This window comes from Panthera pardus, unplaced genomic scaffold (genome assembly GCF_024362965.1).
Source record: "Panthera pardus isolate Hobbes unplaced genomic scaffold, ASM2436296v1 HiC_scaffold_27, whole genome shotgun sequence".
Classification (NCBI taxonomy): Eukaryota; Metazoa; Chordata; class Mammalia; order Carnivora; family Felidae; genus Panthera; species Panthera pardus.
Window position 1 is genome coordinate 125,651,480 of NW_026526843.1, and position 25,430 is coordinate 125,676,909.

Sequence of the window (25,430 nt, forward strand, 5' to 3'; positions counted from 1 at the left end):
AGACTTCCTACACAAAATACCACTCGTGTCCCCTCAGAGCCACGTAAAGATTGGATATTCTCCTGTAAGGCTAACAGCACTCGAGTTCAAAGCCAAACGAAATAAAACCCCAGTATAGAAGGCTCTCAAAAGCAAACATTTAAATTGGTTATTTCTGCAACAGAACCCTGAATTTTGAGGTTAAGTGTTTAAATTTGAATATCACACCAATCACCAGAGATTCTCAAAGCATTAGAAAGATCTGTATTCAGTGACCCAATTGTGTAGTTTTATTTCCACTGTTCTATCAACCCTCTTTTTTTTTTTTAAATGTTTTATTTTTGAGAGAGTGTGCATGGGGGAGGGGCAGAGAGAGAGGGACAGAGGATCTGAAGCGAGCTCTGAGCTGACAGCAGCAAGCCTGATGTGGGGGTTGAACTCACGAACCGTGAGATCCTGACCTGAGCTAAAGGTGGACCCTCAACCGACTGACCCACCCAGGTGCCCCTATCAGCCCTCTCAAAATAAGCTGATACCACAGGTCCTACAGTGTTCTACGCTTCCATCTCCCTCCCTCCTCGTGCATATCAAGGGCGAGATGACACTATTGATTCATTTACTTAATCAGTCTAAATTCTATCCTCACTACAGTCAAACAGCTACACTGGCCACATTTGAGAACTACGGCACACAACGTGTTAATAACACTGCTACCATCCACCAGTCCTTCAGATCCTCTTGAGGAGCCAACGGACTTGATTTCTATTTTCGAGCTCGAAATAAGCCTGATTTAGAAAGGCTGGCTCCATTCCTTTCTGACAATCTTCGCAGGCAACTCCAATTTGGAGACCACGCCCCGGCAGCCCAGCTGTGTACTAGATCATTAAAGCATCCTTTCAACGAGCATTCTGGATAAAGCATTTCATTCAAGCACATTACACTGGATTTCTCATTCTGTGAACATAAAGAACCGTACTGTACAGAAAACACAGCAGCCATTTTAAGAACCAAAAAAAAAAAAAAAGCCACGATGGCATCAGAAGACATCTTCGCCCTTGAGACGCTTCTGCTGGAGGCGGCGCAGGGCTACAGGCTCTGCTCAAACGGCACCACGTCTGCAGCGGGGACGCTGAGGTGCTGGAAACTGCATCCAGTTAGCAGCCATGCTGGGTTTGGCAAAAAAACCACCAGAGGCCCAATCACGTGAACCAAGCATTCACCCACCATCGAGAAGGCCACCTCCAAGATGTCTTCTTAGCAACCCCAAATCCAGAATTCACCCACCTCGGATTAGGGCGTCCCTCCTCGGCCCGGACGGTGGCAGAAAGTTGCCTGTGCTCACCAGCGTCCCCCACTTGCTGTTGTGGTTCGATGGCAGCTTCCTGCCAAGAGCAGCACAGTGAGACACCGAATCATCAAGCTGCCTTCCTCAAGACATCTATTATTATGAACCCCCTCATTGTGGGTTTGCCCCGCGAGCCTGTGCCGCGGAGGCGAGGATGCAGCCTGCCGCCTTGTAATGACACTCAGCCACAGGGCTCACAAGCTCCGCTCTCCAAACTGTTGTTTTTTAGTATTTATTTATTTTTGAGAGAGAGAGAGAGCGAGAGAGCGAGCTGGGGAGGGGCTGAGAGAGAGGGAGACAGGATCCGAAGCAGGCTCTGCACGGACAGCACACAGCCTGACACAGGGCTTGAACCCATGGACCGTGAGATGGTGACCTGAGCCGAAATCAAGAGACAGACGCTTGGGGCACCTGGGTGGTTCAGTCGGTTAAGCGTCTGACATTGCCTCAGGTCATGGTCTCACCGTCCTTGAGTTCGAGCCCCGTGTCAGACTGTGCTGACAGCTTGGACCCGGCTTCAGATTCTGTCTGTCTGTCTCTCTCTCCCCTCCCCCGCTTGCACTGTGTCTCTCAAAAATGAATAAACATTAAAAAAAAAAAAGGTGCTCAACCGACTAAGGCTAGGCACCCCCTGAATATTGTGTATTGAACCTACTACTGGTTCTTTTTTAAAAAAAATTTTTTTTAATGTTTATTTATATTTTGAGAGAGAGAGAGAGAGAAAGAGGCGAGATGACACTGGAATGTTTTCTTTAAATTTCCTAGAAAGCTTGAAGTCAACTTTCAGCATTAGGACTCTTAGCTCATAGAAGCGCCTGGGTGGCTCAGTTAAAGCGTCTGACTCTTGGTTTCAGCTGGGGTCACGATCTCACAGTTTGTGAGTCTGCGACCCGCACTGGGCTCTGTGCTGACAGCATGGAGTCTGCTTGGGATTCTCCCCCCGCCCCTCCCCTGCTCATTCACTCGCTCTCTCTCTCAAAATAAACTTAAAAAATTCTTTTTAATAAAAAAAATAAAAAGAATTCTCACCTTATAAAAAGTGCAACAGTTTAATGCATTGCATGTTTAATTACATTTGTTCTGGAGGAATCCAAACATATTTGAAAAAAAATACTACAAGGAACAAATATTAAAAATTTTAAAGGCCTCAGCATTTGAAGAGTGGCTATCGTGTATCATACACTGTCTTCACCCCTTTGCATTTCAGAGAACTGACCATTTTCTAGGCTTCCCCCCAAATTCTTCACGTGGTGTTAAGGTTGGGGCAAGCTAATTATGAGGAAAGACAGCCGAAGCAAGTGACGATGGGGAGGCCGGGGACTCAGGACGGGCACACGGATACGGAGTTAAATTGTCATGGATGTACCTGTTTAGTCCCCAGGTACCTTTCACACAAGTTGAAACGAGAAGAGCCGGTGCACACAAACGATGCCCAAACGGCGGGACACAAGCGACACTGACATTGGGCCATCGTATTTTCAGGGCATCCTACATGTGCCTTAAGACAGCAGCCCGGGGCAGCTCTTCCTTGGTTGGGGCACAAACCTTACCTGTTTGTAGGGGTCTGTGGATGGTGAGGAACGGGACCTTCCATGAACGTACTGTGGCCTCTCGTGTTGATCCAGACCTGCGTCCAAGATGTCATCCGCTGAGTGATACCGCCCAGAACTCCTGGCTTCTAGAGTGTTTCTCTGTTCCCTCCAAGAGGCTTGATACTCAGCAAAGGTTCCAAGTCTCTGAGGCGGTTCTGGTTTTCCCATGTTCGCCGTTTTTCCGTGAGTGCTGGGGTTCTCTCCAAAGGAGGTCGTGTGGGCCCTGTTCTGGAACGAAGGCTCTGCACCCTCGTACCCGTGGCCCGCTGTCCGCGGCCTCTCCAGCTTCTCCTTCGGGAATCCACAGAGCGCTTGCCTCTGCCCAGGTCTCTGGTGAATGGGTCTGCTGCTTTCCTCAAAAAACTTGCACCTGTCGGCGAATGTGCCCACGGTGTCCTCGGACGCACCCGGGTGCCGGTGGGGGCGATCGGGCCCTGCGAGCCCCACCTCGTTCATTTTCTCGGGTTCGGAGTACGATTTCAGCTTCTGTTGCACCGTGAACCGTTTCCGGCCCCCAATGCGGGGAACGTGCGGCAGGCCCCCTCCAGACGGGGACGGCTTGGGCAGGCTCCCCTCCCAGAAGTGGGGGGCGGCATCCAGATGTGTGCTGTGCTCCTCAGTCCGCGGCTCTGCTGACCCCGCGGGACGATCGGCCGGGCTGGGCTCCAAGTCGCGGCGCTTAAAGGACGTGGCCCTCAGGACCCGGGCTTGGGCCTCCTTCAGGTGGTCTTTATAGGTGCCCCGGAAGGAACCTTCTGGGGAGGCGCCGGGGACGCCTTCCGGCTCCACCTGCCAGCCGCCGGCCTCCCGAGCCGCCTCGTCGGCCCCAGCCAGCGCCACCGTGCTTCTGCTCTTCTGCAGGTTGGCTCGGCGCATCTGGACCTCGTTCCTCAGGGTGGTGGCGAAGCGGTCGCTTCTCCGGGTGGCTCTGCCCACCTGGCCATCGAACGGGGGCGGCCTTTCGGCACCAGCTCCCGGGCCGTCGTCGGGCGGGCGCGCCCCCTCCCGGGCCAGCGAGTGCAGCATAGGTGTCTTCTGAGGGGAGATCTTGCCGCTTTCTCCCGCGGCCCACAGGAAGCCGTCGGCGGCTTCCTTCCCCGCGGCTCCTGCCCAGTGGGCGGCTGTCTGTGGCTCCTCGCTTCCCATGGGGTGGCCCTTGGCTGCCTGGTCGCTCTCACGGGTGTGCGGGGCCTCCTCCTCGTGCTGGCGGATGTGACCCCAGGGCCCGTGGCCCATCGGGTGCTCAGTGGGGAGTTCGTGGGCTTCTGCGGCCCTGTCAGACTGCCAATATTCCTCGTGGGGCTGTCCCGCCTGGGCGCTTGCCTGCGGGCACTGTCTGCTGGTCACACAGTAGTAGCGGCTCTGCCCACCGCTGTCGCCCTTCTGCTCAGTGGCACCGGGCCACCTGAGCCGAGCGGGACCATCGTCCTGGACACAGTGGGCAGAAGGCTCCTGGCGGCCGCCAGCGACGGCCACACAGTGCTGCTCCCTCAGCGACGAGGCGGCCCTGGGGCCGTCATGACAGAAGGGACTCTCGACACTGTACTGGCGCGGGTGCTGGCAGCCACAGGAGGCCTGCGGGAAACGCACGTCCGTGCTGGACAGAGAGGCCTGAAGCCGGCCAGGGGCCCCCGGGAGGCCGCCCGGCTTGTGGTCAGGGGTCGGCACCCCACCGTCCAGGGGGACGTGGGGCGCAGGGCCCGAGCTCCCGACTCTCTTCCCATTGCCGGGCCGTGCCGGCCTCCACTGCTGACTGGCGGGCTCTGGTCTCCAGTCACTGCGGGGCTGGGCCCGGGGCGGGCCTGGAAAGTGCTGCACACTGGCGGTGTCTGAGAGTGGAGGGCCCTGGGCCTTCTCGTGGCTCTTGGTGGCAGCGAAGCTGTCACTGCGGAGAGGGGGAGGCGGTGGAGGAGGGGAGGAAGGTGCTTTTCTCTTATCGGGGACATACCAGACCGCTCCCAAATTTGATTTCCCAGGGGTGGCCAGCTTGGTCTCAGGACTGTCCTCTGGCCTGGGGCTTCTGCTGCCGTCACGGGGGGCCCGAGGTGGCAAGTACCCGAGCCTGTCCTCCAGGCCCTGGGGGTCACTGGCAGCCTGGCCCTGCCGGCCGCCCGGCCTGGAGGCCTCCCCCAGGCCCACGTTGTAGAGGATGTTCTCTGCAGAGGACGCATCAGCCTTGGGCAAGGTGTGGTCGGGCGTGCTGGAGCTGGTGGAGAATGAGCCGTAAGCTGAGTCCCGCTTGCTCGGGCCGCCCAGGTGGTCGATGCTGCCATTGGACCTGGTGGCGGAGAGGCGTCCGGAGGGGTAGGGCTGGGAAGGGTGGTCCAGGCTGTCGACGCTCCCCAGGGAACTAAAGTGGTCAGAGGTACGCTGCAGATTCGTGTGCTCCCACGTGCCAGACAGGTCATGGGAGGAAGAACTAGGAGGAAAGAACCAGAGAGAAGAGTTTGCTTTTGAAGCGAGCAATAGTAAAGGGGACAAATGAGGAGAGCAGGACCAAGAACACAGATGGCCCCACACAGAAACGTCCAGATGCTGGGGCGCCCGGGTGGCTCAGTGGGTTAAGCGTTCAACTTCGGCTCGGGTCATGATCTCATGGCTCGTGAGTCTGAGCTGCGCGTCGGGCTCTGTGCTGACAGCTCAGAGCCTGGATGGAGCCTGCTTCGGATTCTATGTCTCCCTCTCTCTCTGTCCCTCCTCTGCTTGCATTCTGTCTCTCTCTCTCTCTCAAAAATAAATTAACATTAAAGACATTTTTTAAAAAAGATTATTCTGTGACCCGTGAAAATGACAGGAAATTCACATCGCAGCACTCACAGATAAGCTGTGATTGGAACACAATTATGGCCATTTGTTTACACACTGTTTGTGAATACTTCTGAGCTACAACGGCAGAGCTGGGTACCTGCAACCGACAGAGACCCATGAAGCCTAAAATATTTCCTACCTGCCCCCTCAAAGAACAAGACTGTGGACCCCGGGGTTTAGCGTATAAAAGGATTCTTCTTATGGATTACTAAAACCAAAGAAGCAATCAAATGACAGTAATTTTCTCTTTTCTTTTTAAAATTTTTTTACGTTTATTTATTTATTTTGAGAGAGAGAGAGAGAGAGAGAGAGAGCAGGGAGGGGCAGAGAGAGAGGGAGAGAGGGAGAATCCCAAACAGGCTCTGAGCTGTCAGCGCAGAGCCCGATGTGGGGCTCGAACTCACGAACAGTGAGACCAGGACAAGTTGGATGCTTAACCGAGTGAGCCGCCCCAGTGCCCCAAATAACGATAATTTTCAAATTAAAAGGGGAAATCCAGAGATAGCGTTACTTTTCCACACCCAAATATTAAAGTACCAAGAGCTCCTCTTAACTCTCAGTTAATGGAATATTTGATAAAGGACCCAAGCCACAGGCTTTCTTAGCAAAACAAACACTGCCGTGCTCAGGGGACTCATTAACTTGACAGAGTTCACTGGAGCTGTACCTGAATGCCAAAAATACTGGTTCTGAAGCAGGATGGGGCCTAAGACAGGGAAATACAAAATCAGGTTTGTTGCTACAAGCTGGGAGATATGTTTGTTAAGGAATCAGTTATTCTATGAGGTAGTGACAGTGTATATAGGAGGCTAATGGCTCTCGATGGTAAAACTACTTATCCAAGCATGTTAAAAATGCTTCCGTGGGGAGCCTGGGTGACTCAGTCAGTTGAGCATCCCACTCTTGATTTTGGCTCAGATTACGGTCTTACAGTTTCTGGTTTCAAGCCCCGTGTGGGGCTCTGAGCTGGCAGCGTGGAGCCTGCTTGGGATTCTCTGTCTCCCTAGCTCTCTACCTATTCCCCTACTCTCTCTCTCTCTCTCTCTCTCTCTCTCTCTCTCTCTCTCTCTCACTCAAAAATAAACATTTAAAAAAAGAAAAAACTGTTTTCATTAAAGTTCAACAAAGCTGGAACATTCAGGCTTCAAGGTAAGAAACAAAAAACAAGAAAAACTACCACAACCCTGGCGACTTTAGGTTTGGGGAGAACCAGGATGAATGGGAAAAATGTGTGATTAGGGCAAGGACACAGGAAACCGAACTGGCGAAATCACTCTTAAAACAAACACAAGGGTTGGGATGAGCACTGGGTGTTGTATGGAAACCAATTTGACAATAAACTTCATATATTGGAAAAAAAAAAATAAATAAAAATAAAATTGCAACCCACTCCCCAAAAAAAACAAAAACAAAAACAAAACACAAGGGGCGCCTGGGTGGCTCAGTGGGTTAAGCGTCTGACTCTTGATGTTGGCTCAGGTCACGGTCTCAGGGTTTGTGAGTTGGAGCCACAAGTCGGGCTCTGGGCTGACAGCGCAGAGCCTCCCTGGGATTCTGTCTCTCCCTCTCTCTCTGCCCCTCCCCTGTTCTTGTGTGCTCCCTCTCTCACTCTCTCTCTCTCTCTCTCTCTCTCAAAAAAAACAAACATTTAGAAAAGCACGTCACTGACCATTTATAAAACAAACAAATGAACAAGAGAACCAACGAAAACACACAACAAGGGCTCCATCTAAAGTTCTGAGGATACGGCAGCTACCGGGGACAGTGACATTGTCCTGAAGGCAGGGGACCGTTGGCTTGTATACCCTTTCCTAAAAGGACAGAGCAGTGCCCCTCTCAGACAGAACAGGAGGCGGTTCTCCTGCACCCTCCCCTCAGTGCCCTGGAGGTGATTTCTCTGTAACATTTGAGGTCTGGGCAGCTATAAATAGTGCCCAGCACCGTTCCCACACGCATGTGGGCAGCAAACGTGATTCTGTCATCAACAAACCACCAAATGGGCTTAATGGAAATCGTATTACTTTACGTCACTTTGATAATGAAAATAAAAGGCCCACTTTTCACTTAACTTTTACTACGCAGTTGAGAATCTGTGGTTTTTCAAAAATACCCTGGACTCCAAATACCATCATCTCTTGTCACTTTCAACAGGTCAATGCACTGAGATGTATTGCCTTCACAGAAGTACTTCAGAAGTTTGTAGCAGACCGGTGTTTACTAACGATCAAAAACTGATTTTGAGATGGTTACGTTAGCTCTACACACACAGGCACAAATGCCCTTCCATAACAGATATGCACGCACACTCACATACACAAACACATACATTCAAGCACACACGCGCAAGCATGCACTTGCATACATGTGCACACGCCACACTTACAGATACACCTGTATATATACATACATATACACACTCATACATGGGCTCGCACACACCCAAAGCCACCCTGCTTAAAAAATATTAAGTTTACTTATTTATTTGGGGGGGGGGGGGTGAGAGAGGGTGAGAGGGAGACAAGAGACAATCCCAAGCAGGCTCTGCACTGTCAGCGAGAAGCCCGAAGCTGGGCTTGAAGCATGAGATCGTGACCTGAGCCGAAGTCGGATGCTTAACCCACTGAGGCAGCCAGGCGCCTCTCCCCTCTCTAAAAATTTTTTTAAGTTTATTTATTTATTTTGAGAGAGGGAGACAGAGCCATCATCCTTTTAATATGAGACTTGTGAGGACGCTGGCCACTCACCCAAGGTGGCCAGGAGAGGCCTCCTCCAGCCAGCAGGTGTGGCCACACACCTGCCTGACACATTAGCCCTTCTGGCCCTGAAATGTGGACTCCAGGTAGCCCAGAACTCCCCCTCCATCCACTGACCTACAACTCCCAGCATCTGGGTCTCCTGCTCAGCGGGAAAGCACCCCTGGGCCCCCGAGGCTGGATGGCACCCTGGCATGTGGGCTGTGAAGCCCTGATTTCCTCTATAAGGAGAGCCCTGGGGGCTGGGGAAAGGGTGTTGATGCTTAAGAGAACGGCCTGGGAGCCTCGCTGGAATACACTTGCCGAACCCTTAGGCAGAGCCTGTCTTCTTTTTCTTAAGATTTTTTAATGTTTATTTATTTTTGAGAGACAGAGAAAGACAGAGTGTGAGGGGGGAGGGGCAGCAAGAGACAGGGGGACAGAATCTCAAGTAGGCTCCAGGCTCCGAGCTGTCAGCACAGAGCCCGACGTGGGGCTCGAACTCACGGACCGTGAGATTATGACCTGAGCCCAAGTCAGAGGCTCAACCAACTGAGCCACCCAGGCGCCCTGCTTCTGCCTTCTAATGTGCACATAAAAGTCTCAGAAGAAGGGTGGTTGCTGTAGGCACATGGGTGGACGGACAGCCCTCCCACTCAGCTCAGGACCACCGACCTGGCTGGCCCAAAGGGATTCAGCCCAAAAAGGTAAGTCCCCAAGCTCCTGATTTATTAAACAACATAAATGAGAAAGCACATTTGTTCATCCTTGCCCTTGGTGTTTTAGTTTTTGTTTTCTTTTTTTTTAATGTTAATTTTTTTTTTTTTTTGAGAGAGAGAGAGAGAGAGAGACATAGAGAGAGAGAGAGAGAGAGAGAGAGAGAGAGAGAGACACAAAGTGTGGGCAGGGGCGGGGGAAGAGAGAGAGAGAGACACAGAATCCAAAGCAGGTTCCAGGCTCTGAGCTGTCAGCATAGAGCCTGACATGGGGTTTGCGAACCACGAGATCATGACCTGAGCCGAAGTCAGACGCTTAACCAACTGGGCCACCCAGGTGCCCCTAGTTTTTGTTTTCAAGGCTTGGACACCTACCTACCCAGTGAAGAATTTAGACATTTCTACTGGTAATGGTGTGTCAGCAGCTTTTCCTCATCAGAAAAAAAGCCTCTGACTGTTGATTTCGGCTCAGGTCATGATTGTACCGTTTGTGAGTTAGAGACCTGCATGGGGCTCTGCGCTGACAGTGCAGAACCTGCTTGGGATTCTCTCTCTCTTCCTCTCTCTCTGCTCCTCCACCACTGGCACGGTGTCTCTCTCTCTCTCTCTCAAAATAAATAAATTAAAAAAAAAAAGAGGGGTGCCTGGGTGGCTCAGTTGGTTAAGCATAGGACTTTGACTCAGGTCATGATCTCACTGTTCATGAATTCAAGCCCCAAATCGGGCTCTATGCTGACTGCTCAGAGTCTGGAGCCTCCTTCAGATTCTGTGTCTCCCTCTCTCTCTCTGCCCCAACTCTGCTCACTCTTTGTCTCTCTGTCTCAAAGACAGATAAATGTTAAAAAAAAAAAAAAAAGAAAAGAAAAGAAAAGAAAATCACGCTGAAGTCAAGAAAGGTGCTGTTGTGGCAGGGCTGGGAAGTCATGGGCGTTGGTGGAATGTCGAACACCGTCCATCCCAGTGGGAAACAGTGCCTACCTGGGGTGGTGACGGCCGTGCCAGGAAGGACAGGAGCTGGCAGAGGGGAACGGAGATGCTGATGTGTCGGGGTGGCTATCAGAGAACTTGGTGGCATGCCAGGAGTGAGGCCTCCAGCTCAGTTCATTCTTCCTGAAAAGAACAAAAAAACAAAAAACAACGCAGACAACTCAGGAATTGCAAATAAAGGACAACCCTGTGCCAAGACGGGAGTGAGACACGGAAATATGTTACAGCTACTCCCGCGTGACTGATAGCATTGATTCCGGGGCTTTCCACGGTATCTGGATATGAAAAATTGTTAACTTTTATTAATGCAGAACCCATCCTAAGGCAGAGTGAGAGTCATGAGCTCCAAAATGTGAACTAAGCCTTATTCTTCAATTTTTGCTCTAAACAGGTAAATAAATCTTGTCCTCGCCTCACCCATCAGTAGGACCCCGGAAGGACTCTTCTGTCTTTCCTGTTTCAGCATAGCTAGGCACACAGCCGTCAGCCTCCTTGAGGAGGAGAGATGCACTAGAGAGAAGTGCAGGGGGTCCCCAGCTCAGCCGCGTCGCACACAGTTTAGACCACTTCCTTTTTTTTAAAGTTTATTTATTTATTTTGAGAGAGAGACAGAGAGCAGGGGAGGGGCAGAGAGAGAGAGACGGAGAGAGAGAGAGAGAGAGTCCTGAGCAGGTTCTGCACTGTGAGCACAAAGCCCATTGCAGGGCTCCAACTCCTGCACCGTGAAATCACGACCTGAGCCAAAAGCAAGAGTCAGATGCTTAACCGACTGACCCCCAGGCGTCCCTGGATGACTTCTATTTACTCACTTCACTAAGTAAACGCAGACATCTTGACATTAACTGAGACTAGCAGAGGCGCATTCATTCCTCTGAGCCTCTCAAGTGCCTGTGAAGTCAGCTAAGGGTCTCCATCGTGTGAATTCATGATGCCCTAGAACGACGGCTCTAGTCCGTTCAGCCAGGACTTGTGAACACAGTATGCAGCGTCTTCCTGGGCTCCTGCGCCCCTGTCCGCACCCTCCCATCGGTGGCTTATTCTTTTTTTGGCTACACCACCTGGAAATGATAAGGGAGGTTCAGTCGCAAATCCCTACAGCTGCCATGTAAATGTTCACAGAGCATCCAAGAAAACGGTGGTGTGTGAGGAGAGCCACGCACCTGCTTCTCCCAGTCTCCATGTCTCCACGTCTCCAATTTGGGACAGAACTCACTCACTGTGGCCAGTCTGCAGCTCAAGAGGCTCAAACTGAGCCTCTCTAGGTGCTTGACAGAGAGCAGACATTCTTCCAGGCAGGCAAAGACATTAAAGGATATTAATGTTAAAAGCATATTAAAGAAACCCGGGGTGCTTGGGTGGCTCAGTCAGTTGAGCGTCTGATTCTTGACTTTTGCTCAGGTTGTGATCCCAGCGTCATGAGATTGAGCCCCACGATGGGCTCTGGGCTGGGTGTGGAGCCTGCTTGGGACTCTCTCTCCTCCTCTGCCCTTGCCCGGCTCGTGTGTTCGAACACACACACGCTCTTTCAAAACAGTAGTAAAGAGGATTAAAGAAATCTGAAAAGTATGTATAACTTAAACCTTCTGGCAACTCACGGGGCGCCTGAGTGGCCGAGTCACTTAAGTGTCTGACTCTTGATTTCGGCGCAGGTCGTGACCTCACGGTTCCTGTGTTCCAGCCACGCTGACAGTGTGGAGCCTGCTTGGGATTCTCTCTCTCTCCCTCTCTCTCTCTGCGCCTCCCTCAAAAACAAATACATAAACGTTAAAGTAAAAACGTTCTGACAACTCATAATTAAGGAGGAAAAGTAGATGGGTGGCAAAATGTGGAATGTGTTGACTTCAGGAGTTTCCCCATGAACAAGAGCAAAAAAACAGACAACTTCATCACACCACAGAAGTAAGGGGATTGCAATCCCAAAGTGTACCTCGTCGAGTGTCTCCAAATCCTCGTGAGGAAGGTTCTGGCTATGAGAGTCTCGTGTTCAGGTGGCATTTTCTGTGCTATCGCATCAAGGATGTGTTTCATCTTCCTTTATACTTAATTAATGAAGGAAATAAACTAGACTGAGAGTGGAGGCAAAGGAAACAAATAAAAAAAGGAAGCCTGAAAAAGAAAATGCCTTATAATCTGTGGCAACATGTTCCAACCCAGCACATGGCAAGACTGGGATATGTGCTGGCTGACTTGGGGGGGTGGGCAGCAGGGCTCCAAGAGTGCACACACTCCCTCCTTTTTAAAAAGACAATACAGGGGTGCCTGGGTGGCTCAGTCGGTTAAGTGGCCGACTTCGGCTCAGGTCATGATCTCACAGTCTGTGAGTTCGAGCCCCGCGTTGGGCTCTGTGCTGACAGCTCAGAGCCTGGAGCCCGTTTCAGATTCTGTGTCTCCCTCCCTCTCTCTTTCTCTCTCTCTCTCTCTCTCTCTCTCTCTCTCTCTCTCTCTCTCTGCCCCTCCCCTGCTCATGTTCTGTCTCGCTCTCTCAAAAACAGCTAAACATTAAAAAATAAAATAAAAAGATAACACATATAGATGCATGTCTATTTCAAGAAGACATAGTTGACAACCACAGTAGAAATTAAGAGCTTTTTTAAAAAAAAATCACCCAGTGAAAAGGTTGTACCTATAAGCTACACATAAGGATATTCTGGCTATTGGGGATAGTGACGTTTTCCTAAAACATAATGGGCTTTTCATCAGGTCCTTTGAATTTCCTAGTGCATAATGAATGTATTTGGGAAGGTTCCAGCTACCTTCTGTTTCTCAGCCCCTCTGACTACCTAAAACGGCTGGATTCATGCCAATAAGAGAGAGGACGACGTTCTGGACCCAGAAGTGTTCATTCAATCACAATGCTGTGAGGATGCTGGTCTGGCAGGCTGTGGGGAAAGAGCTCTCTGGCGCCACCTAGTGGTCTCACACAGCCACTGTCCCTCTGGCTGCGTTTCAGACAGACCCAGATGAACAGAAACAAGAACAGATTTAAGGTCTTCATTTTCACAAGATCGTGGGCTTTCTTCTCGCACAAGATACACACTCAGGTGGCTTTAAGCCATTCAGCCGCCAGAAATGTGGGGACCCTGAGGAGTGCACAGGCCACAGGATGTGCCAGGACAGGAGAGCACAAGTCCCCAGTTTGAGGGCCTGGGTGAAACCACTATGCCATACTTGGTTCTTAGTGGTATCCACCCTGGCCACCCGCAGAGCCATGAGCATTAGAAGTGAGTAAATGCGGGGTGCCAGGGTGTCTCAGTTGGTTAAGCATGAGACTCTTGTCTTCCACTCAGGTCATGATATCTCACGGCTCGTGAGTTCAAGCCCCACATCGGGCTCTGTGCTGATGGTGCAGAGCCTGCTTGGGATTCTCTCTCTCTCCCTCTCTCTCTGCCCCTCCCCTGCTCCCTCTGTCTCTCTCACACACAAAATAAATAAATAAACTTAAAAATTTTTTTAAAAAATAAAATACAGAGGTGCCTGGGTGGCTCAGTCGGTTGAGCGTCTGACTTCAGTTCAAGTCTTGATCTCACCGTTTGTGAGTTCAAGCCCCGCATCGGAATCCGTGCTGACAGCTCAGAGCCTGGAGCCTGTTTCAGATTCTGTGTCTCCCTCTCTCTGCCCCTCCCCTGCTCATGCTCTGTCTCTCTGTCTCAAAAATAAACATTAAATTTTTTTAAAGTAATAATAAAATACAATGAAATCTCAACAAAATTGTACCGACATTCTTCTCAAAGCTAGAACAAACAATCCTAAAATTTGTATGGAACCACAAAAGCCCCGAATAGCCAAAGTAATATTGAAAAAGAAAACCAAAGCAGGAAGCATCATAATCCCAGACTTTAGCCTCTACTACAAAGCTGTAATCATCAAGACGGTATGGTATTGGCACAAAAACAGACACATAGACCAATGGAATAGAATAGAGAACCCAGAATTGGACCCACAAATGTATGGCCAATTAATCTTTGACAAAGCAGGAAAGAGTATCCAATGGAAAAAAGACAGTCTCTTTAGCAAATGGTGCTGGGAGAACTGGACAGCAACATGCAGAAGAATGAAACTAGACCATTTCTTACACCATACACAAAGTAAACTCAACATGGATGAAAGACCTAAACATGAGACAGGAAGCCATCAAAACCCTAGAGGAGGAAGCAGGCAACTACCTCTTTGACCTCAGCCCCAGCAATTTCTTGCTCAACACATCACCAAAGACAAGGAATTAAAAGCAAAAATGAACTATTGGGACCTCATCAAGATAAAAAGCTTCTGCACAGTGAAGGAAACAATCAACAAAACAAAAAGGCAACCGACGGAATGAGAGAAGATATCTGCAAAGGACATATCGGATAAAGGGCTAGTACCCAAAATCTATACAGAACTTATCAAACTCAGAACCTGAAAAACAAATAATCCACTGAAGAAATGGGTGGAAGACATGAACAGACACTTCTCCAAAGAAGACCTCCAGATGGCCAACTGACACATGAAAAGATGCTCAACGTCACTCACCATCAGGGAAATACAAATCAAAGCCACACTGATATACCACCTCACACTGGTCAGGGTGGCTAAAATGCACAACAGGAGACTATATAGATGCTGGAGAGGATGTGGAGAAACGGGAACCCTCTTGCACCGTTGGTGGGAATGCAAACTGGTGCAGCCACTCTGGAAAACAGTGTGGAGGCTCCTCAAAAAATTAAAAATAGAACTACTCTATGACCCATCAATAGCACTACTAGGAATTTATCCAAAGGATACAGGAGTGTTGATTCATGGGGGCACACGTACCACAATGTTTATAGCAGCGCTTTCAACAACAGTCAAATTATGGAAAGAGCCTAAATGTCCATCAACTGATGAATGGATAAAGAAGATGTGGTTTACATATACAATGGAGTACTACTTGGCAATAAGAAAGAATGGAACCCAGCCATTTGCAGCAACGTGGAAGGAACTGGAGGGTATTATGCTGAGTGAAATAAATGAGTCAGAAAATGACAGATACCGTATGTTTTTGCTCATATGTGGATCTTGAGAAACTTAACAGAAGAGCATGGGGGAAGAGAAGGAAAAAAATAGTTACAGAGAGGGAGGGAGGCAAACCATAAGAGACTCTTAAATACAGAGAACAAACTGAGGGTTGATGGAGGAGGGGAGAGGGGAAAATGGGTGATGGGCATTGAGGAGGGTGCTTGTTGGGATGAGCACTGGGTGTTGTATGTAAGCGATGAACCATGGGAATCTACCCCAAAAACCAAGAGCACGCTTTACACACCGTATGTTACACAATTTGACAGTAAATTATATTACAAAGATTAAAAAAAAAAATCCCTCTGGAAAAAAAATAATAAATAAAATAAAAACAAAGAAAGGAGTAAATGCAAAATGGCATACAGCAAACCAGTCCCGAATCACTCCTTCCTGTGGGATGTCTGCTACGGTCGAGACAGCCCCAAGACAAATATTGAACAGGAATGAATAGGGACGCTACCGAAAGAATGCTCCCTCCTTGGCCGCAGTCAGATGTAAGCCAACTGGAGAGACGGGTAAGAAACCCCATTCTGGGAGGGAGAAACACAGAGGGTGATTTCTGGCCTCGCAAACAGCCATGAGGGGCGAATGGGAGCGCTAGAGCCACAAAGGCCTGTGCAGCCCAACCCAGAGACGCCGAAGGTCCTGCTTCTGAGCAGGTGCTGCGGGCAGGGATGTGACAGACGGACCAGCAACGCCCCACGTTGAGCCTGGGGCTGCGCAATCCCAGAATCACTGGATAGGCAGTGGGGCTTCGTCCGTGCTCACACCGGGCCAGGGTCAGCCCAGTGTATGTAGGAAAGGAATCCTGTTTGTTCAAACGGCTATTGATGTTTGGAATCCTTAAAACACATGCTTATTGTAGAAAATATGGAATATTTAAAAATTAAAAGGCCAAAAAGACGCCCAAGGAAAAGAAGCCATGATCTAAAGACAGCCCTCTGCATGACCTCCTCTCTGTCTCTAGACAATTTGGAGAAGCCTGCAGACTCCGTGTCTCCATTTCACTCTGCGGCCCGCCTGGTTTTGGGAGTATTCTCTCATGCCACTGTCACTCTTCCCAAATGGCACCTCTAATCAGTGCTTACTATTCCTTTCATATAAATACAGAAAAGCCATAGTACTGGCTACGAACATTTTCTGCTCCTACAGATGAAATTATTCATCCTAATGAGGGTTGTTCCCCCGAAGCCTTTCCCACAAATTACATACCAAGATTAATAAAAATTTACTTCAATTTTTAGAAATAATTTTATAAGCGAGGTAGTCTTTGGGGGATTTTTGGAAGGACAGGGTTTACACCACAAATATGAAAAATGCTAGCATATCATTTAAAATTAAGAATGAATCCAGGGCCGCCTGCGTGGCTCAGTCGGTTAAGCGTCTGGCTTCAGCCCAGGTCATGATCTCATGGTTTGTGAGTTCGAGCCCTGCATCGGGCTCCATGATGACAGCTCAGAGCCTGGAGCCTGCTTTAGATTCTGTGTCCCCCTCTCTCTCTGCCCCCCTCCCCTGCTCGTGTGCACTCTCTCTCTTAAAAAAGGAATTATTAAAATAAATGCTTCAGTGAAATGTTTGTCATTCTCATAAAGAACAGAATCCCTTCCTTGCCTAAAAAAAAATTTCGTGACTGCTGGGTTATTTTCATAACCTTTTAGAATGAAGCCAACAGGCACCACCTCACAAAACAAACAGTCTGTGCTTGGTCACCACAAGCTGCGTCAGCCTTACCGTACCGGACCCGCTGGCTGGGAGCCTGGGGAGGCCAGAGGGGGAGGCCAGGTGCCTTGGCTTTGGGTGTGCATTGTGCCGGGGGTTATGATGGGATCTGGGGCTTTTAGGCAACCCTGGGGTTGGAGAAGTCTCCTTGGCGGGAGGAAATCAATAGTGATCTGTTGGGGGCATCTTAGAGAAAAGAATCGGGGGCCCGGGGGGGGGAAGAGGCCTGGATTTCAGAGAAGGGGTGGTCTGGGCAGGACTGCAAAGGTGCCTCGGTGACCCGTGGGTGAGGGGAACAGCCCTGTGTGAAGACTTTAGAATTCAAGGAAAGGAGGGGGTACAGGCCAGCAGGGGAGGTGGGAGGTGGAAGGTGGAGGGGGGGAGCGTGCACTGGAGAGAGTGACTGCAAGCACCCTTTTTAGTCCTTCAAAAGGAAACACATAAAAACTAGCACTCTACAAACACAAAATGAACCTTGTTCTGACCCAGCCAAGCCTGTGGATGACTACGTCCTGACCAGCCTCTCCCTCTGCTGGTCTGTCTACCTCCTGCCAGATCAATCTCCTAGCCACGCTGCTCTAGACAGCTCTTGCTCTCACTCCAGAACCTTCAACTGCTTGCAGCTGCCACGGGAGCCCAAGCTCCCACATTCTCCGGCATCTAGCCAAGCTGTGGTCTGGAGGGTGCCCCTGGGCCAGCAGCGTGGGCATCAGCTGGAGACACATGTGGGCAGGCTGGTGGCCTTGCACTAGCCCTCCCGGCAGCTCAGAGGCAAGCTCAGGGCCAGCACCGTTCTGCCCCCAGCCACCTAGTCACCCGTCCCCCTGCAGTCCGTTTGCCTGCACCCCCTCTGCCCTTCCCTGGTATTGCCGAGGTAGGACCAGATTTGCGGCTCAAACCTGGCTCAGCCTTCCAAGGGCAGGTCAGTGGCCCAGCCTCAGGTAAGACTCTGCTGCAGTCTGCTTCCCGGCCTCCTCACATCTGTTGGCTCACCACCTGTCACAGCTTTCCCAATCCAGGCCTATGAGAGCACCCTCAGCAGGCAGCTCCTGGACGGCAGCACCTAATGGTATGATCGCACGGAGCGCTTCTAACACGTTACACGAATGTATGAAGACACAGGGCCGAGCACTCGAGAAACGGCAAAGGGCTCCCTTCCCCGGCGGTGGTCAGACAACATACTGCTGTGGACGGTGATGTCATGCTGGATTGAATCCATATAGTCCTATGGGATGCGAGCCACAGAGTTCCCGCCTTTATACATGAGAAGAATTAAGATAAAAATTCCCAAATGGCCTACAGAGCTGAGACTGATACAGGACATCAAAGCTGCATTTGGAACAAACGCCAGGCTGAGAGGCAGCATTCCCACAGGATGAAAGAGGCGGGGCGCCCTAGCCCTGCCTGTAACCCTGCCGCATCGCCACCCATAGCTGCTTCCAAGAACATCGCTGCCAACCAATGTCAGGGCTGCGTGCAGACCCACCTGCTGCAGGATAGCTCCAAGGAGCCAGGAGCAGAGGGGCTCCCAGCACAACACAGGGGCGGTGCGGAGTTCACTGCAGCTTAGTGGCATCCAGAAAACAAAGCAGGCTGCAAGAAATGTGCTCGTAGCGAGCACAGCTGTTGTCACTAGATTTGAAAGCCACTTTCTTGAAATCTCTAACTCGGCCCGAAGTCTGGCTAACCCTTTCAGCCTCCAGCGAAGAACCTCTACCCTTGGGTGTTAATCTGCTCCTGAACGCAAGCTTAGGGGCTGTAATTAGAGACACAAAAGGATTTAAGGCCGCCGGCAAAGAGGCAGAAAATCACATGAACCAACCCTATCGATAATCCGGACCCGGCAAAACTACCTGCAACACCGGATGATGGTTTGAGAGTACCATAAATGATGAGGTGGGCAGGCGTGCTTCATTGTAACCAAAACTATCTGTTCCCATAGGAAGTTGAAAAAAAAAAAAAAAGCCAGAGCAGTTGCAAGCTTTCCAAACTAATGGATAGCGTGGTATTTAAAAGAAATTTTCCCGAGGATATTTGAAATTATATGTACATTTTAGAAGCTGAGGCTATGGTAATTTTGCCTCCAAAGAGAGAGAGGAGGACTGTGTCCCAGCACTCTTCATGCCATTTCAGTGCACATTCGATACGATCAGAGCGCAGCAGCCTTAACCCCAGGTCTGAGCAAGACGCCCCCTTTCCCAACACGCTGTGCGCATCACGCAGACCCTGAGCACATCTCCCACAACCGAGGCTGATCTACTCGGCTAGTAGGATCGGGAAAATGCCACAAGTGACCCGGTTTCTGGTGTTCACCTGTTCCGAGCCCATCTTAGGCCATGGTGTACCCTCTGTGCCTGCCCAGGACAACAGCCGTGGCTGTCTGTGAAAACACGGGCACAGGAGCCACTCCAGACCCGCCAGGCAGCCCTCCCAGGGAGGTGGCCTGGACACACAGGACAAAGGTGCAGATGACGACTGTCAGCGACACAGAAGGAAAGGTTACCGCATCCGCCCCGAACTTTCCAGTGAGTAGCACTTCCTTCCTCCGCCAAGCAAAGTCGGAACAACAGAGTAGCCCGGAGGGAAGATCTAGGAAGGAGCTTTCGGCTCAGACTCTCTTCATGGCCTAACAGTTCACCTGACTCCCGGGCAGACACCCCCGCCCCCTCCTTGACCACCTGGGCATCGTGCAGGAGAACAGATGTGCACTTGGTGGGGATCACGGTTACAGGTCTCTGTTTCCAGCTGACCCCACACGGGGAGAAAGGAAGCGCTCTCTCTCTTGAGCCTGGGAAAGAAACTTCACCGGGAGAGATAAAGAGCCACTCGCACCTCCTGACTCACCTTCCCTTCCCGGCTCCTAAGCGATGACAAGATAGCACTGCCCATGGCCCAGGAAACCAGATGCCATGGCTTTGTCCAAGCGGCCCCCCTCAATCCCATCCTGCCTGCTCGCTCCCCTGATCACCACACACAACAAAACAAAACAAGCCTACGGGTAAGAGATACACTAGCAGGAAGGAGTTAGCATGTGAACCGCTGTTTCTACTCATGAAACTCTGGGTACGTAGTTTGCACGGAGGTACATTTCCCCAGAACCTCCGAGAACCACCATACCTGCACTGGCCACCCTCAGTCTTTGCCATAAATGTCAGCCCTTCTCTGGGCCTCTGAGGACGGGCTGGGAGTACAATCAAGTTAAATAAGAGTTGAGCAAGCTAATTCATCATTTGGCCATACTCTCCGGCGGGGCAACACAGGATATTTACGTGTTTGTGGTTCAGTCTATGAATAATTTACAGAGTGCCTTTTTTTTTTTTTTTTGAGAGAGAGACAGAGAGAGAGAGAGAGAGAGAGTGAGAGAGAGAGAAAGAAAGAGAAAGGGGGCACAAGTGAGTGAGGGGCAGAGAGAAACAGAAGCAGGGCTCACCCGAAGCAGGGCTTGAGCTCACTCGATGTGGGACTCGAACTCACAAACTGTGAGATCATGACCTAGGCTGAAGTCAGATGCTTAACCCACTGAACCACCCAGGCGCCCCCAGAGTGCTTTTCTATAAACTGGTCGGGTTTTGTCTGTTTGTTCGTAGTTTTAAGAGTACATGATCTACTTTGGAGCTGTACATAAAGTTCTAGAAAATGCTAATTGATCTGTGAGACAGAAGTCCGATAAGCGGTTGCCTGGGGATGGAGAAAGAGGAGAATGGCAGGCTTTAAACACAGATTTAAATTTCGGCAGAGAAGAATACACGTTACCAGTTCCAGAGAAATTGTTTTAAAAGTACCTACTGGTGCCTCTGTAATAAGGACAATGTAAAACTCAGTTTGAAGTTTTAGTGGTCCTTCCTCTGAGCATCTTCAGGATTTTATAGCAGTGAGTTGCCATGTGCTGGGTGACAGCAACAGACCCTAATACTAACTAATTAACCAGGTTACAGAATTTCATTCATGTTTCTGAACAAAGCACCATTTCAGACTTTTTATTTTTATTTTTTATTTATTTTTTTTTTGAGAGAGAGAGAGAGAGAGAGCAAGCAGGGGAGAGGGGCAAAGAGACTGACAGAATCTCAGCACAGAGCCAGACGTGGCTCCACCCCATGACCCTGGGATCATGACCTGAGTTGAAATCAAGAGTTGGATTCTTAACTGAGCCACCCAGGCACCCCTTAGACTTTTTTCTATTAGGCAAAAAATAATATCGACATATCGTATTAAAAATTAATACAAAGTTATTTAAAAAATTGTTGTAATACCTAAGTGTTATTAAAAGTATTTCAAATTGCACAATGGTATATGTCAAATATATATTTTTAAAAATGATCAAAATAAAGTATGTTTTCATAAAAACAGAAGTGAACAATCATTATCTTGTTATACGTATTGCTTAAAACATTAATTCCCATCTAAACCAGAAAATTATCCTGTGCACCCCTCATTTAAAGAAAACTGGACATACAGAATGCAAAAGTGGAGTTCTACACAGTGGCTCCCATCAATCCTTTGGGGCAAAAGTCTCTTCCTTCTCCCCAAGAGTCTTTTAGATAACTTGTCACTGGGGCGCCTGGGTGGCCAGTCAGTTAAGCATCCGACTTCAGCTCAGGTCGTGATCTCGCGGTCCGTGAGTTCGAGCCCCGCGTCAGGCTCTGTGCTGACAGCTCAGAGCCTGGAGCCTGTTTCAGATTCTGTGTCTCCCTCTCTCTGACCCTTCCCTGTTCATGTTCTGTCTCTCTCTGTCTCAAAAATAAATATTAAATTTAAAAATTAAAAAAAAATTTAGATAACTTGTCACCTCCGTCAGCTAGCAGGCGCCCTGCATCTCCTCCCTGTCCCTCCACTGACCAGTTCTCTGTGGCATAGATGCTTTGCTTGGAATAGAATTCAGATCATTCTGATATCCTTAAAGATGTTCCTCTACTTAAAAAAAAAAAAAAAGCTTCTAAAGATATGGGAAGACGCCCAAATTCATTCATAATGAAAAGTGCCCATTTAAATTGTTTTGAATTTTTAAAAATGTTTATTTTACTTTTGAGATAGAGTGTGCATAAGAGAGAGAAGGGGAGGGGCAGAGAGAGGGAGAGAGAATCCCAAGCAGGCTCCACGCTAACAGCACAGATGCAAGGCTCAACCTCACAAACCGTGAGATCATGACCTGAGCCGAAATCGAGTCAGATGTTTAACTGACTGAGCCATCAGGTGCCCTAAAAATGCGCATTTAACCAATGAAGCCATTTTTCACCCATCACATTTGAAAAGAGTACAGAACTAAACTGAAAATAACCTCTGCTAGAGTGGACCTGAGCCTGAAAAGTGGTCCGAGAAATTTGGAGGTGGCTATCACAGTTCGTGCTCCCCAAACTTCTGATTCAAGAACCCCAGGTTGGAAATGGACTGCAACGACCTGTACGTACAGGTACACGGACTCGGGTACAGTTACAGGCTCTCACCAGAAGCACCAGAAATATCCGTCTACAGAGGTTCTGTAGAACAGCGGAGGATCCAGACTGTGGAGCAGCGTGGGGTCGTTAAGAGAAATCGCGATCAGACCTCAGCGCAGTCAACCCAGAACGATCTCTGCGGATACAGACGTTAGGTGCACAAGAACGTGTATGATACAAAGAAGCCCAAGATCAGCAGTGAGTGCCAATGCTGCTCTCCGGAGACGCACAACAGAGGTGCAAGGCCCCTGGGCCACCCAATGCCCTTCTGAGCCCGGGGAGTCGACTGCACCCTGGTGTTACTTTAAGAACTGAATAAATGCAGAATACATGTTAGCTTTAGAATATATCGGAGCCAGCACTCCAACACCCGCCTTCTTAGGGTCCTTCTTCTTGTCCCGATCACAGAGCAATAAACAGACCTTCTCTGGGGCACTGCCTAGAACAGAACAGGGTGCACAGCTGACGGTTTCCTGGGGACCAACCCTCCTGCTGACTCCTACGAGCACAGGCACACTGAACCCCCAAAGCTTTTCCTCTTTAAAAATGCAACGAGCTGGGGTGCCTGGGGGGCTCAGCTGGTTAAAGTGTCCGACTCTCGGTTTCAGGCTTAGATCATGAGGTCATGGTCTCACGAGTTCAAGCCCTGTGCTGGGCTCTGTGCTGTCAGCGTGGAGCCTGCTTGGGATTCTCTCTCTCCCTCTCTCTCTGCCCTACCCCACTCACACTGTCTCTCTCAAAATAAACTTAATTTAAAAATTGTTTTAAGTTAAGAAAAAAAAATTTAATATAAAAAAATTAAAATAAAAATACAGTGAGTTTTTTTAATGCTAGTTTTTATTGTTATAAACATAACTTGTGAGTATAATAATATAATTTATAAAGTTCTATAAAAGTAATAAGTAATACGTTACTTAAATGTACATTTAAAAATGTTTAAGATGGTAAATTTTTTTTTATTGCTCACCATGATAAATATACTTTTATTTATTTTTTGATTTTTTATTTTTTTTAATTTTTATCCAAATTAGTTAGCATATAGTTAACAACAACTTCAGGAGTAGATTCCTTAGTGCCCCTTCCCCATTTAGCCCATCCCCCCTCCCACACCCCCTCCAGTTACCCTCAGTTTGTTCTCCATATTTAGGAGTCTCTTCTGTTTCGTCCCCCTGCCTGTTTTTAGATTATTTTTGTTTCCCTTCCCTTACGTTCATCTGTTTTGTCTCTTAAAGTCCTCATGTGAGTGAAGTCATAGGATATTTGTCTTTCTGTGACTGACTCATTTCACTTAGCATAATACCCTCCAGTTCCATCCACATAATTGCAAATGGCAAGATTTCATTCTTTTTGATTGCCGAGTAATACCCCACTGTATATATGTACCACATCTTCTTTATCCATTCATCCATCGATGGACATTTGGGCTCTTTCCATACTTTGGCTATTGTCGATAGTGCTGCTATAAACATAGGGGTGCACGTGTCCCTTTGAAACAGCACACCTGTATCCTGTGGATACATGCCTAGTAGTGCCATTGCTGGGTCATAGGGTAGTTCTATTTTTAGTTTTTTGAGGAATCTCCATACTGTTTTCCAGAGTGGCTGCACCAGCTTGCATTCTATTTTTAGTTTTTTGAGGAATCTCCATACTGTTTTCCAGAGTGGCTGCACCAGCTTGCATTCTATTTTTAGTTTTTTGAGGAATCTCCATACTGTTCTCCAGAGTGGCTGCACCAGCTTGCATTCCCAAGATGGTAAATTTTCTGTTATATGTATTGTACCACAATATCTTTAAAAATTAAAACTAAGAACAGGGGGCATCTGGGTGGCTCTGTGGGTTAAATGTCTGACTCTTTTTAAAAAAAATTTTTTTTCATGTTTATTTATTTTTGAGAGAGAGAGAGAGAGAGCACAAGCAGGGGAGGGGCAGAGAGAGAGGGAGACAGAATCCAAAGCAGGCTCCAGGCTCTGAGCTGTCAGCACAGAGCCTGACACGGGGCTCAAACCCACAAGCCATGAGATCATGACTTGAGCGAAAGTCAGATGCTTAACCAACTGAACCACCCAGGTGTCCCATCTTTTTCTTTTAATGTTTATTTTTAAAAGAGAGAGAGAGAGACAGAGTGACAGAGAGATACAGACAGAGACAGTATGAGTGGGGGAGGGGCAGAGAAGGAGGGAGACACAGAACCCGAGGCAGGCTCTAGGCTCCGGGCTGTCAGCACAGAACCTACACGGGGCTCGAACTCACGAACCATGAGATCATGACCTGAGCGAAGGCAGACGCTTCCGATTGAGCCACCCAGGAACCCCCTTAATCATCGGACCTTTGATCTCAGTTCAGGTCTTGGGCTCATGCCCTATGCTGGGCTGCATGCTGGCGTGAAGCATACGTAACAAACCAACCGACCAACCTTGTAAGAATGGGACATACACGGTTCTCTGACTGCTCTTATGTGTTCCGCTCACCTGGACTTCGTGGGGCGCCTTCCCATGTCAGGAAACGCTGACATCATTTGTAACAGCAGCACTTTACAGCTTGGGTGGTCTCTAATTCATTTCAGTAATTTCCCTTTGCTGAGTATCTAGGATCCCAGAAACGAAAACTGTGGGTCCAAGACCTGCCTTTTGAAACATGTCGCCAAACTACTCACCGGAAAGTCTGTCTAACCTGTAGTCCAATCGGCATTGTATCAAATACATGCTGGTTCCCCACAATCTCACCGATGGGTCTTGCTAACTGTTAGATCTCTGCCAACAAGACAGCCAGAGCCTACCATCTCAGGGGGCGCCTCCGGGGGCGGGGGAGGGGGGCTGGCTCAGTTTGTCAGGCGTCTGACTCTTGGTTTTGGCTCAGGTCATGATCTCACAGTCCGTGAATTCAAGCCCCGTGTCGGGCTCTGCGTTGGCACAGCGGAGCCTGCTTGGGATTCTCTCTCCCTCCCTCTCTCTGCCCCTCCTCCCTCCTTCCCAAAACAAATAATAAATAAACATTAAAAAATACTACTGTCTCATTTTCAAGTAAACCCGCAGATTCCTATGAGAGACGACAGAGGCAACCTCAATCAGCTGGGGAGCTGGTAAGGA

General features: G+C 49.1%; 1 protein-coding gene across 1 annotated transcript; it reads right to left on the reverse strand.

The window, feature by feature from the left end:
* Positions 1-814: 814 nt before the first annotated feature.
* On the reverse strand, positions 815-25,046 carry LOC128773799 (protein Shroom2-like). The gene is made up of 8 exons (XM_053891390.1): positions 24,998-25,046; positions 22,648-22,783; positions 22,354-22,410; positions 21,366-21,470; positions 10,151-10,282; positions 2,875-5,335; positions 1,264-1,361; positions 815-1,145 (listed from the first exon to the last, which is right to left on the reverse strand). The coding sequence occupies exons 1-8, from the start codon at positions 25,044-25,046 to the stop codon at positions 1,079-1,081; spliced, it is 3,105 nt and encodes a 1,034-aa protein (XP_053747365.1). The 3' UTR covers positions 815-1,078.
* Positions 25,047-25,430: the final 384 nt, after the last annotated feature.